We start from the raw sequence: 14,630 nt of genomic DNA, 5'->3' as shown, positions 1-14,630 counted from the left end.
GGGCACCTTAAAGTGTGGGAGCAACAAACCGGGCCTGCAGAGACAAAGACATGCACGCTCAAAAGCCTGTGCTCGAAAGAGAGTGCCTCCTGCATGTAGGAGGCCCGATTGATTCACTGCGCTATCGATCAGCCGCGTGTGCACTCGCAGCATTCTCGCAATCGATCTGATACGGTACTGGATGCAGGAATTAGAAAATAACCCAATCAGGTCTTTACAAGAATCAAAGTAGAAGGGCCAATTCTGTTTGCAGAGTCTGAGATTAATAATATGTTATTTTGGAGCCCACCGTAAACACCTCTCCCATTTCTCCAATCCACGATCCTGCTACTGTTAAGAACTCACAACTCCTCCCGAAATGATTTAATTCTCTTAGTTGGTGGTGATGGGGATGCTTGAAGATACACAAATTCATTGTTGATCATTTTCAACAATAGCTATCACTTACCCCTGCTGCTGAAAGGCCCATGGATTATTACTATTACTACCTCACTAATTGGCTCTCCTTTTGCGCTCTTTTGATCTTTTATCTATTGCCCTGTTCTGATGCCACAAAACAATGAATTTCGTGACATATATCAGTGATAATAAACCTGATTCTGATTCTGTGCTCAAGCCCAGACCATGGTTGTGCAGAGTTCATTATTGTAAGGAACGTAGGAAGTAAAACACTGCAATGTAAAGTGGCAAGATGGGTATGGACCGTGTTAGGTGTCTATTATTCTGAACAGAGGATCTTAAAAAAGCCTTTTTTACTTGCACTTGTACAATCTTAAACCATTTTCACCCCAACAGGATGGAATTCTGGATTTTGACCTCGGCTGACTTCTCTGTGATATGAGATAATGTGTACTGTCACATTAATATTTTCAAAGTGACTTCTGAACTATGATGATTTAATTGTTCTTTAGGAGCTGGAACAACAATAAAACCTCATGGTAAAAACAAAATAAATGCCCACAGCTCTAGCAAATCAAACATTGTTATATAGAGCATAAGACCATAAAACATTGGAGCAGAATTAGGTCATTTGGCCTATCAAATCTGCTCTGCTATTCCATAATGGGTGCTATATTATCCTTCTCAAACCCATTATCCTGCCTTCTCCCCATAATCTTTGATACCCTTACTAATAATCAAGAACCTATCAACCTCCGCTTTAATTATACCCAGTGTCTTGACTTCCACAGCTGTCTGTGAGAATGAATTCCACAGATTCACCATCCTTTGTTGAAATAAATTTTTCCTCATCTCTTTTCTAAAGGGACATCCTTCTGTTCTAGTCCTGTGTCCCTGGTCCTAGACACCCCCCCCCCCCCCCACCCATTAGAGGTAACATCCTCTCAATGCCCACCTTATCTCGGCCTTTCAATATTCAACAGGTTTCAATGAAATTCTCTCTCATTCTTCTAAAATCTGGCAAGAACATGCCCAGAGCCATTAAGTGCTCCCCAAACATTAACCCTTTCATTCCTGGGATCATTCTTGTGAACCTCCTCTGGACCCTCTCCAATGCCAGTACATCCTTTCTTAGACAAGCATTCCGGAACTGTTCACAATACTCCAAGTGGGGTCCGACCAATGCCTTTTTAAGCATTGTTTGACAGGTAATGCCTTCCACCACTTACTTGGCATATAACATTCTTTTTATCTTTATTTACAGGCAATAAAATGCTTCCAGTTATCGGTGCGGTTGCTTTTGGGATCCTTTTCTTGGTACTGATTGTTGGCTGTGTGTGGAGGTGTGTTCTGTGGTTTTATCATAAATTATGTCTGGAAATAGATTAGTGAAAATGATTAATTGGCATCATTACTAATGTATCTTATTCTTTTCATCAGGAGAAGTAAACGGAAGAGGGCTAAAAGAGTGTTAAAAAGCAAGGGCACCGAAAGAAATCAGGCAAGAAAGCATTTGTTCTTTAGCTGGAGGGTGGTGAATCTGTGGAATTCACTGCCACAGGCAGCCATGAAGGCACATCATCGGGTTTATTTAAAGTCGAGGTTGATTGGTTCTAAATTAGGAAGGCTGCCAAAGGTTACGGGGAGAAGGCAGGAGAATAGAGTTCCAAGTGATAATACATCAGCCATGATGGAATAGCAGAACAGACTCGATGGACTGAATGGCCTAATTTTACTCTCATGTCCCATGGTCTTATAATTATAATCTGCTAACATAAATTTAATGATGAGCTACATCAACTTATAATTACTATTTGTAATTTAAGAATGAGTTTCTTCATGTAAATAAATGAAAAAATGCACACTTATTGCACAAGATGCACTCTAATCCTAATCTGCATATTTATGCACCAGGTATCCTTTGAAATAGGGGAGTAGGCATAGCTACTGTACTGCTGTTTCAATGTTTAAATAGTTTGAACTACAAATCAAACTATTGTGATTGCTATATGTTAATTTTGTCAATAATAAGACTAATGGTGGAGTCTAGGACCAGAGGGCACAGTTCAGAATAAAAGGACTTCCTCTTGGAACAGAGATGAAGAGGAATTTCTTCAGCCAGAGGGTGGTGAATGTGTGCAACTCATGGCTACAGATGATTGTACAGGCCAAGTCATTGGGTATATTTAAATGGAGATCGATGGGTTGCTGATTAGTAAGGGTGGCAAAGGTTACAGGGAGAAGGCAGGAGAATGGGGTTGAGATGGATAATAAATCAGCCATGATGAAATAGCAAAGCCAACTCAATGGACCAAATAGCTTAATTCTGCTCCTACTCTGGTGCTAGAAAGTTTGTGAACCCTTTAGAATTTTCTCTATTTCTGCATAAATATGACCTTCAATATGATCAGATCTCCACGTAATTCCTAAAACTAGATAAAAAGAGCCCAATTAAATAAATAACACAAAAACATTATACCTGTTCATTTATTTATTGAGAATAATGATCCAATATTACATGAATTTATTGGAAAAAGTATATGAACCTTTGCATTCAAGAATTGGTGAATTTCCCTTGTACAACAATAACTTCAACCAAATGTTTCCAGTAACTGTTGATCAGTCCTGTACATTGGCTTGGAGGAATTTAGACCATTCCTCCATACAAAACTGTATTGACATACATCAATATTTCTGAGATACCCTTCATGAACAGCCCTCTTCAGATCATGCCACAGCATCTCAATTGTGTTAAGATCTGGACTCTGACTTGGCCATTTCAAAACATTAATTTTCTTCTTTTTAAACCATTCTGATTTTGATTTATTCTTGTCTTTTGGATCATTGTCCTGTTGTATCATTCAAATTCTATTAATCTTCAGGTGATGGACTGCTACCCTGACATTCTCCTGTAAAATGTTTTGGTACAATTTTGAATTCATTGTTCCCTCAATGATTTCAAGCTGTCCAGGCCCTGAGGCAGCAAAGCAGCCCCAAACCTCGATGCTCCTTCCACCATGCTTCACAGTTGGGATGAAGTTTTGGTGTTGGTGTGCAGTGCCCTTTTCCCCCCAAACATAGCAGTGTACATCTCTGCCAAAAAGTTCAACTTCTGTCTCATCTGTAATGTCTCAGGAGTATTGGGGAATATCCAAGTGGTCTTTGCAAACTTTCGACATGCAGCAATGTTTTGTTTGGAGAGCAATGGTTTCCTCCATGGTGTCTTCCATGAACACCATTCTTGTTAGCCGGCTGGTGGCACAATGGCATCAGCGCCGGACTCCAGAGTGAAGGCTCCCAAGTTCGAACCCAGTCGGTTCCCCCCCCCCGGGCATGCTTTCCATCCGTGCCGGGTTGAGCGCCGAGCTAGCCACCTGACTTCATAAAAAAAAAACAAAGGTCGAGTGAGGAACATTCATATCATGACCCGGTTAATCCAAGAGGAGACCAATCCTGACACCACGTGCCAGACAAGAATGGCTGACTGTCTGGTGTGACAAGCTATGAAATGACCATTCTTGTTCAGAGCTTTCCTTATAGTGGACACATGAACAGAGACTTTAGCACATTCTAGAGATTTCTGCAGGTCTTTTTCTGTTACCCTTGAGTTCTTTTTCACTTCCCTCACATTGCTTCTTGTGCTCTTGGTGTGATCTTTGCAGGACGCCCACTCCTAGGGAGAGTAGCAACAATATTGAACTTCCTCAACTTGGAGACAATTTCTCTTGCTGTGGGCTGATGAACACTCAAAATGCTTTTGTAGTCTTCTCCAGCTTCATGCATTGCAACAATTCCTCTAAGGTTCTCTGAAAGTTGTTTTGCTCGAGGCATGGTGCACATAAAAGAGATCTTTCTTGAGAAGCACAGGTTCTGTCAGTAATCTGACATTGTGTGTCTTCTTTAAATGTCAGGGCACTTCTACAACCCACATTCTCATCTCATTGATTGAAACGCCTGACTCCAAATAGCTTTTTTAGGAGGCATTACCCCAGAGGTTCATACAGTTTTTTGAACCTAGACTGTAATTGTGTAAATAGTGTACTCAGTATTGATGAGAAGAAGCACAACCATGTGCTATTAATTGAGGCAGCTTGTATTTGTCTATTATTGCGACTTAGATGAAGATCAGATCACATTTTATGAGTAATTAATGCAGAAAACCAGGTAATTGCAAAGGGTTCACAAGTGCTTTCTTGCAACTGTATGTCTCACGGTCTTATCTGGAAGAACCTTAATGGGGCTGCACTTAGTCCCTACCACCAAACAGTGCATTTTTATAAATCATCAAAGTGAGTATGAAGATGCTTGATAAAAGTTTCTCAGTGTTTAGAAACAATTAATCCCACAGATAGTGACCTTTGAATAAAATAAGCATAAAATAAATATTAACGTTTAGAAGAGCATGTTCCATTGATCCCATTGTGTAAAGAGTTTTATGAAAATGGTAGACTTAGAAATGCCGAACTCTGCATTGCCCAGGATATCCCTCTTCGTGTTGTAAAGAGTCCAATGTTTTGCTCAATGTTGACAAGGTGTTGGATGGCCAAAGTAGGGGCAGCAACAAGGAACATGCTGTATCTCACTGGAGCCAGTGGGACCTGGTTTAGCAGAGGTGAAGCATGCTGAGCTTGTGGAAGGTTTGCCCCCTTTCACAAGCACGTACGCAAATATCACAGACCAAGGGTTAATAGAACATCCATATTTTCTGACAGATCATTTCTCATGCAAGATATAATCTATTCTGTCTAATCTTCAGGATAGGATCAACTTTAGGATCAGATTCATTTGCCACATAAACTTGCATGTATTAGGAATTTGCTATGATGTGTTGATGTCATATGCAATCAAAAATTGTTCAAGAATTATATAAAATAATGTTAGAAGCACAGATATGGAATAAAATGTGTATAAGTACATGAATATCAGTATGTAGTTACAATGTAAATAGCATTAGAAAAAGTTTTTTAGAGTGTGTACAGTGCAGTGTAGTGACTGGGGTAATAGAAGTGAATGGGGGGCTACCTAGGCCTCCCATCCCATGATCCTTTCCCTTCTCCAGCTCTGTATCCCTTTTGCCAATCACCTTTCCGGCTCTCAGCTCCACCCTCCCCCCCTGGTCTTCTCCTATCATTTTGCATTTCCCCCTCCCCCTCCTACTTGCAAATCTCTTACTATCTTTCCTTTCAGTTAGTCCTGACGAAGGGTCTCGGCCCGAAACATCGACAGTGCTTCTCCCTATAGATGCTGCCTGACCTGCTGCGTTCCACCAGCTTTGTGTGTGTTTTGAATGGGGAGGGCTATCTAGAATGGTTGATCAGTTTAAACTGGGGTAATGAGGGAAGAAACTTTAAAGACAGTATGAAGATTTTGTTTTAATAACTCTATAGCACTTTTCAGAAGAGAGCTTTTGGAAAAGTCATTTTGCAGGCTGGGCAGTGTCCACCATGATTCACCCTGCCTGCTTTGTCCTGGACACAGGCAAGTTTAACAGGGATGATAGACTGCAGCCAAATACCTTTTCTGCTGTCCTGTCAGTTCTCTGTAGTTTTTGTGTATTGTGAGAGGATGCTGCACCAAATCAGACAGTGATATCTGATGTGGAGATGCTCTCTATATCGGCAGGGTAGGATTGCACTCTATGTTCGGGGGAAATTGGAATTTTACTAGCTGATGCAGGAAGTGCATGATCTACTGAACCTTTTTGTTACTGAAGGAGATGTGGTTCTCCAACATGAGGTCCTGGGAAATAATGATGCCCAGGAACCTGAATGTTGAAGTGATGCTAACTGTAGAGATGTTGATGATGAGTGTGTGGAGAGGAGACACATTTCTCCTGAAGTCAATTTGCATTTTCAGTGTTATTATATTTGTTACATAATGAAGAATCTATCTTGTTCAGGATGGAAATATAACAGACTTGGGGCAAAATCACCAAGGGGTGGTTACCTATTGATATTTATGGTGGGCATAAAGAAGTTGGCACATGAAGAACTTTTGAAGTGAGACTTCAGCAGTCTACCCCTTGGTAAAAACCTGATGGACCACTGACAGTGCAAGTTCTGACATCAAAGGGCATCAAAGTCGATAATACTGGGCTTGATCCAGGCATGTCTCAGTGGTATTCCAAAGCTGGAATGTTTTTAGAAGGTAGCCTAACATTATTAATGAAGACCATAAGATAAGGGAGCAGAATAAGACCAATTGGCCTATCGATTTTGCTCCGCTATTCCATCAAGGCTGTTTTATTACCCTATTACCTACCTTCTGCCCATAACCTTTGAAGCCTTTACTAATCAAGAGCCTAACAACCTCCAGGTTTAAATGGACCCAATGATTTGGCCTCTGGCAATGAATTCTGCAGGTTTTGCACTCTCTGATTCCTCCTGATCTCTGTTTGAAATGGACACCTTTCTATTCTGAGGCTGTGCCCCCGGTCCTAGACTCGTCCACTGCAGGAAACATCATCTCTACATCCGCTCTAAGTAAACCCTGAGATGAGGAAAATGAAAATTGAAGACAGTGCACATCTGAAACAGGAACAGAAAAATGCTAGTGATACTGAGCAGTAGTTTGTGAAAGAACCACTGAATTAGTGATTGAGATCAATGATTATGAGAGGCATAGATAGAGTGGACAGACAATATCTTTTTCCCAGAGTTGAGATGTCTACTGCCAGAGAGCATGCATTAAAGGTGAGAGGGTGTAATTTCAAAGGAGATGTGAAGTGTTTTGCAAGGGAGTGGTGCGTGTTTGGAATGTGCTGCGTGAGCTGGTGGTAGAGGTAGATACACTAGGGACTTCTAAGAGATGGTTAGATTGGAAAATGGAAAGATTGTGTAGGCAGAAGAGATTAGTTTAGTTATCCATTTGATTACGAATTTAATTGGTTAGGCATAACATTGTAGGCCAAATAGCCTGCACACAAACAGGCTGTTTGGCCTACAGTGTCATGCCTAACCAATTAAATTCAATGCTGGAAGACTGAGGTGGAGTACATTGTTTATGAGAACATAAGGGGATGGCATGGTAGCATAGTGGTTAGCTCAATTGCTTCGCAGAGCCAGCGATCACCAATCAGGGTTCAATTCCCGCAGCCGTCTGTGAGGATTCTTCTGAGAGCTCCAGTTTCCTACCACACTCTGAAGGGCTATGGTTAGGGTTGGTGAGCTGTGGACATGTACTGTTCTTGTCAGAAGCATGGTGACACTAGTGCCTGCCCTACACACAACCCTCACTCTGGGAGGGTTGGTCATTGATGCAAAGAAGATGCATTTCACTGTACATTTTGATATTTCGATGTACATGTGACAAATAAAGTTAACCTAATGTAAGAGTAGGCAAGACAATCCCACCAATGTGCCTTGTCATTTATATGCTGTTATTTCCCTTCATCCACTCAACACCTGATCCCTAAATCCTTTGACTATCCAAATCTTGTTAAAGTCAACATCCAAGAGAACTTAGCCCATAGTGGGATCAACGGCGTTGTCCGGGGGTCCACAAAACACTCATCAAATGCTTTATTGGACCCTTTGTTTTCTGTCTGAGATGCAATGATGTTGCCTTGAGTGTGTGCTGCAGAAGTTAATGAAAGACTAATTTAATCCAACGGCCAGATGCCACATGCTGGAAGGCAATGAATAGTTGATGCACCAACAGGCAAATGGTGAGAGCGAGCAGCTCTTATCATTTTTTCTCAACGTAATGAAGTATCGGCTGTCATGTTTGCTCCACTGCCTGAGGTCGTTCATTTTCTGAACTCTGACATGCCGAATTAGTTGAGATGCCACAGCTCTTCCCAACACATTCCAAAGATATATGGTTAGGGGCAAAATCATCCTGGTTCTGAGCATTAACTGCTTTCTAGAAAGCTCTGTCATTAGTACATCTGTGACAGTGTTCAGCGAGATCTCAGGAACTCAAGGAAAAGGGGGTGAGGCAGGCACCAGGACTCTTCAGCTGGTGCCGGCGTTGAACATGATCATGCCAGACCTACTCCTCCTGAAATAGATCCCTGTGACCCTCAATCTCCCAAAAAGTAATTTATCTCCATCTTATTTTCTTTATTTTATTAAGAAATATAGCACTGCAACCGGCCATTCCAATGCAATGAGCTATTGCCGCCCAATTGCACCCATGTAACCCAGTTAAGCTACTGACCTTTATGTCTTTGGGACGTGAGTAAGCTGGAGTACCTGGAGGTCAGGGGCAGAATGTGCAAACACCTTACAGACAGCAGCGAGAATTGAACCCAGCTGGCTGGTGCTGTAATAGTGTTGTGTTAACCGCAGTGCTACTGTGCCACCCAAACACTTTACACACCTCTAATGAGTAACCCTCCACAACCCTTTGAAGTAGGGAATTTTAGAGAATCATACCCACCGTGGGAACAAATTTCTACTGCTAGAATTCGCCGTGGTGATGACAAGGTGACATTTAGAAATAACACTGAATAAAGTGCCTCCTCTTTTAACCTTTCTTATCCTGCATGAACAACAATTGTACAAACAAATTACTCCATAAATTCTTAATCTTATTACATTATTTTTTTCTTAATGTTTATTACATTAATAAATAATTCTCTCAGAAAAGAATAGATTAATTGAGAGAGTACAGCTGGAATACAACCTAAACTTAACAAAGAGCTACTCACTCTTCGCTTGAATTGAATCTGTCTCTGAGTTCATCAATATAGTGTGTGTTCCCTATTATGAACAGTGACTATTCATAGAAATTAATTATTCACTTTATTTTTTAAAATGGTTCAGACAATGTTTGGTATTTGCTGGTGCCTGAAAAACAATTCTAACAGCACTCTCTACTAACAGCAAAGAAGAGCCAACCAAAACAGCTATGCCTCTAGTACCACCTCTGACCACAGAAGTTGCAGAGCTGCAGAAAATCAAGACACTTATGTTAACCTGCCACATCGTATGCAGACAGGCAGACCAAGGACCTATCAATGATGTCATTAACAGAATGCAGACCAACCTTCATCAACCACAGGGGGCTCTTTCTTTGTATTTTTACATCGTTCCATAACGAATTGCACACTGTGAAGAGTGAGCATTACTGTGATTTTCTACACTTCGGGTTTTGGAAATATTTAGTCTGTCTTGATAATAAATGTCTTTGACCATTATTTTTAACTGTTAAAATTTGTTATGGTTTACAGGAAATGAAAGTGTTTGTTTCTAAGAAAGTAAACCAACCTAATTCTTAAAAGAGTTCTAAGCGTATTCAAAATTTGGATGTAAGGATAAGTTTTTCCACTTTGTAACATATTTTGCTGTTGAGATTACATCCTTATGTGTTTCTTTTAAATGCCCAGAGAAACCAAGGTTCATCAATTTACTTCAGAATAAAGTAGAGATTTTAACGAAATCATCATTCAAAATTCAAGATCATCATACTATTGTTTTTCATCAAAGGTTATTTGTTCAAAATGTGAGTTCTTAATTTTACTTCTCTGTTTAAGATCAGAGACTCAAATAAGAGCTCTTTAATGAACCAATGGGCAAAGGACAGTAAGTGAAATGAAAATGTAAACATGTGAGATTTGTGTAAGAAATATCACGATGATATTGCAGAAGATGACAGTAGTGACTGAATAAACTGTTGCCAAAATGGCTAATGTATTGAAAAAGCAGACATTAGGCGAAAGAAAGGTCCTTCGCCTTCTGATCTGCGGAGTGTTTTTAAGAGGTTCTGGTTGCGTTGAACACTAGAGTGTTTGTTACTGCTTTTATGGGGCTTGGGGAAGCTGAAGATACAGGAACAGAGAGGAATGCAATCTTTCGTGGAAGTTACTCTGGATCTCATATCTAATGAAGGATAGAACTCAAAAGATGCAAAGGAGATACCAGAGTTAACTGGTAAATGCATGGATTGGGAAAGAGATAGACAAGACAGACAACTTTTAGAGGGGAAAGTAATACATGTTTCTGATGGATTGGATATGGGGAAGGAGACTAAACCTGATGTGAATTTTGAACTTAATCTGAGTTAGAAGTAGTCAGCAATGGTAGATTGATACTTAGTCGGAAGAAAAATGGATTTTTCAGATAAGGCAATCAAATGAAGAAACCAAAATAAACACAAAAGGTTCTGTAGATGCTGGAAATCCAGACTAATGCACACACAAAATGGTGGAAGAAGTCAGCAGGTAAGGCAGTTAAGGAAAAGAATAAAGAGTTGACATTTCTGGCTGAGACCATTCATCAGCTGATTGCTCAGCAGAACAGTAATGGCCAACATACTCCAAGACAAGTACAGCCCATTCTTACCATCTACCCTGCTGCCCCCCCCCCACTCCCCATTGGGGATCATCAACCCTGTCCTTGAGACCTACCAACTGTGTGTGTTCCTTGACCTCTGGGATCACAGGTCTTCATCCTCAGTGCCTGCCAACCCAATCTCCATTCTCGGAGATCACTGGAACCCAACATCCAGACCTGTTGACATTGGGCCTCTGGACCAGCCCCACACGGACCTTTGACCCCATGACTCACTGACATCAGAGGTCATTAGTCTTCATCCTTGGGGCTTCAGGAGTATTCTGTGTATGAGAACACTTGGCACATAAATGGAAGGGTACGGACAAAAGGGATTAGTTTATTTGGCCATTTGATTTCTAATTTAATTGGTTTAGCTCAACATTGCGGGGCCAAAAGTCTTGTTCCTGTGTTGTATTATTCTATGTTCCATATAATATACCTATTTTAAACGGGCATGTCCAAGAATATGATTTTATTGCATATGTTCTTTAAGCTATCCCATGTTCTATATAGTGCCTTTATATTTTTTTTAACTGGCATTTAAAATTCACAGTAGCTGAGGAGAGTGCTGCTGGGGCAGTAATATACAGATGCTTGTTTTACTTTTAAGCAGCTTTATTTGGCTTGCTTCCAAAACTTTGTTTAATTGAAATTAATTTAATTGGGTAATGTTACATAATGTCAAATACTTTCACAATAATAAGCCAGTTGCAGTTATTTGAGAAATTGAGGTCTAAAGGTGACACTTTTATATAGTGTGTTAAAGGTGATGGTTTGTACATCATCAACTGGCTTTTATGTTGCTTCTTGTATAACAGATAAATGTATTGTATATAAAATAAAGACACAAATCTGAAACCATTGTTTGATAAAGCCAATAATTTATTTCCATGAGCAATCACATAAAACCATAAATTACAACAAAAATTAACATCTACTGAAAACCATATTCAGAAGTACAAATGAAGCATGAGATAAATAGGCGACAGGAGATAATAATGACTAAGATAGAAATTTCCTTTGGATACAGATATACAGTTTGATGGATTTAGTTAGAATTCAGTATCTCATTCTCAACAGATTGCTCCTGCCAATAAGTGCTGGGATAAACAACAAAGAGAAAACTAAAAACGGAACTGGAGGTGGCTATTTTTCACTCTACCGTTTTTGTACAAAACATAACTGCTAGTGATTGTATCTAAGCAGTTTCAGAGTGCAGACTGACATTTTCACATCCATTATTACGAGGAAACATCGCCATATTAGGACATTCCTAGGCAGGTACTCAATCTATTAAAGCCTTGCTACAGCAAAACCCATTGATTGATGCTCTAATTAAAACAATAATGGATCATATTTGCAAAGTAGTTTTCAATGTTAACCTTAGTTTCTGTAGCACTAGATGCAATCAGGGAGGCGGCTATGACTTTTCTGTTCACACTAAATTCAATATGCTAACCTGTTCAAATGTCTTACAAGACATGTTACAATAGTGACTGCAAGCTTTGAAGAGCAAACATATGGAGAAGACCAATACAGAGTTCACATACAAAGGACTTTTTTGAATTACAACTCATGATACAGAATTATTTTTCAAAATGCAACAAATAAGTATGAACAGAATGTAATTCAAATTCACCACAAGACTGAGTCTATCTTTGTTCAAAGAAAATGAGGCCGTGCAAGAGATTGAACAAGTTTTGTTATCTATAGGTTTTTTTTTGCTTAAATAGTGGACTTTTTCCAACTAATCTATGAGACTATAGGCTTTGGGATTTCACTCAGCTCAGCGAATTCCCAATGCCGTTCATTCACATTTGTAAAGAGAACTGGCATTCACAGGTCGAAGCTAGCAATAACACAAAGGATATGGGTGAACTCTGAAATTAATTTTAGGTCTGTGTTCTAAGCTCTTGATTTACAACATTTGAAATTCCTGTGGTGTTATTAGATAGGATTTAAAGATTAGAAGTACATCTGATTCCATTGACACTCTAAGATTATCTCAAGAGCTCTTCAGACTGACAAGAGGCAACATTTGGAGTGTACGGAGGGTGTGGGAAAGAATGCAAACGCGGCGATGAGAGTGACAAGGGAGACAATATTGAGGGAAAGAAAGCCTGAAAACAGGAGTCAAATATTATGACCATTGTGATAGAACCGGAAAAGGAATTTTTAAAGGCATTCAAAAAAGACCCATAAATATAAGTATAACCATGCTACAAACACATGTCTAAAACAGCACACGATGGATAAATCACATAGGTAGTACCAATCTTCATTTCATTTCTTCAGTTATGTACATCACAGTGAAAAAAGCATTTATAATCATTTAATGTTAAATATGCAAGACCTTGTTAATCCTGTAAGATAGACTGGGAATGATTATGTTTTATGTCTATGGAAGATTGCACAAAAGTATAGTAACTGCTGGTTTTTCATTGGATTGTCACCTGTTTACTGGAACCATGTCCTCAGTTTTTACTGCTGAATAATGAATTAAACAAAATCAGGTTGTGCTGCTATTCAGCAGCGAATGCTCCAGAGAATCTCATTATAACCTCACTTCTGGAGAGAGATGCAGGTTTATATCATTAGTTCGGTAACTTCTCAGATCTCACCAACCAGATTGTGTAGCATGATCACCCGTGGAAAGGCAATGAATTGTTTCTTCACTGCTGAGATTCAGAGTACATCCAAGATATTTTTCTTTTGAAGGGAACCTGAAGGTGACATCCCTGCGGACTGCAGGAAATCAGAGCTAAGCAACGTCTATCCAATTGCATTCGACTCGCCTCCCAAAACGTTTCTTTTGTTCAAGTGAAATTAATCCCGTGATTTCACTAATGTGAAATGCTTACTCAATGGTTGGTGTCACTTCTGCAACACATGGCCAAGCACAAAATTATCCAATAGCCAAGGACATATAATTCAGTTCCAATGGATAGCTTGATCAATGATCCTCCGCTTCTTCAAGAAAAAAATCTTATTCATTATAATTAAGAATTGAAATTATCATGAATAGGGGAGCCAGTTTATTATGCTACAAGCATCAGGCTCCTGAGCCAGTGTGGATAACTTCACTCAGTGGAATTATCATGAATAGGAAGGTTATTTTATTACCCTACAATTATCAGCCTCCTGAACCAGCATGGATAACTTCACTCAGCTCAACTTTGAACTGATTCCACATCCTTCAGACTCACTTTCAAGGACTCTACAACTCATGTTCTCTGCATTATTTATTGATTTATTTTTAATTTACATAATTTGTCTTCTTTCGCACATTGGTTGTTTGTCAATCTTTGTTCATGTTTCTCATAAATGCTATTGTAACTCTTTATCTTCCTGTATATGCCTGCAATAAGATTAATCTGAAGGTATTATTTGTACAAATATGTACTATACTTTGATAATAAATTTACTTTGACTTTGGCTAGGCTGATATCTTGTTGGCCTCCCATCCAATATAGTTCTAGCCCAGAACACCTGTGCCATCGGGTGAAGTTGAGTACTATAATCAGGAAAAGAAATCTAGCATGGAACTAATGATTGATGGCCAATGTTAGTGAGCAAACATTTTGAATGGGGAAAGGACAGTGGATTAATCTTGTGCACAACAATGAGAGCAGGGAAGACATTTCCAGAACGGAAATCATCAGCTCCAACAAGGAGCCTTTAACTCTATTTTCTTTTGTTATTTTCCATCCATTGATGACAGTGTTAGTTGCCTCCGGAATAGTAATGCTTTCACTCCTGTATAAAACATCTTTACTCCTCATGTATTGACACCTCGACCACAGTAAGCAATAGCAATCCCAATAAAGCCGGCATGTTTAGATAAATATGTACTTGACATTTTGTTTGCTTGCAATGTGTTCCTTTTTGGAAGCTTTAATTTCCAAAGATCATTTGAACTGGTAATTCCCTTTCTAGCACTGTATTTTAGGGAAT

The 14,630-nt window shown here is 39.5% G+C and overlaps 1 protein-coding gene across 2 annotated transcripts in view; it reads left to right on the top strand.

Annotated features, from left to right (window-relative positions):
• Positions 1-11,516, top strand: part of cd226 (CD226 molecule) — an 81,334-nt gene extending 69,818 nt beyond the window's left edge. For both annotated transcript variants that reach the window (XM_073051682.1, XM_073051690.1), the window contains exons 4-6: positions 1,664-1,742; positions 1,840-1,900; positions 9,228-11,516. In XM_073051682.1, coding sequence (XP_072907783.1) covers positions 1,664-1,742; positions 1,840-1,900; positions 9,228-9,365 — 278 coding nt within the window. In that variant the 3' untranslated portion in view covers positions 9,366-11,516. The remainder of the gene's footprint in view (positions 1-1,663; positions 1,743-1,839; positions 1,901-9,227) is intronic.
• The last annotated feature ends 3,114 nt before the right edge of the window (positions 11,517-14,630 follow it).

This window comes from Hemitrygon akajei, chromosome 1 (assembly GCF_048418815.1).
Source record: "Hemitrygon akajei chromosome 1, sHemAka1.3, whole genome shotgun sequence".
In the NCBI taxonomy this organism is placed as follows: Eukaryota; Metazoa; Chordata; class Chondrichthyes; order Myliobatiformes; family Dasyatidae; genus Hemitrygon; species Hemitrygon akajei.
This window is presented reverse-complemented; position numbering and strand designations above follow the sequence as displayed.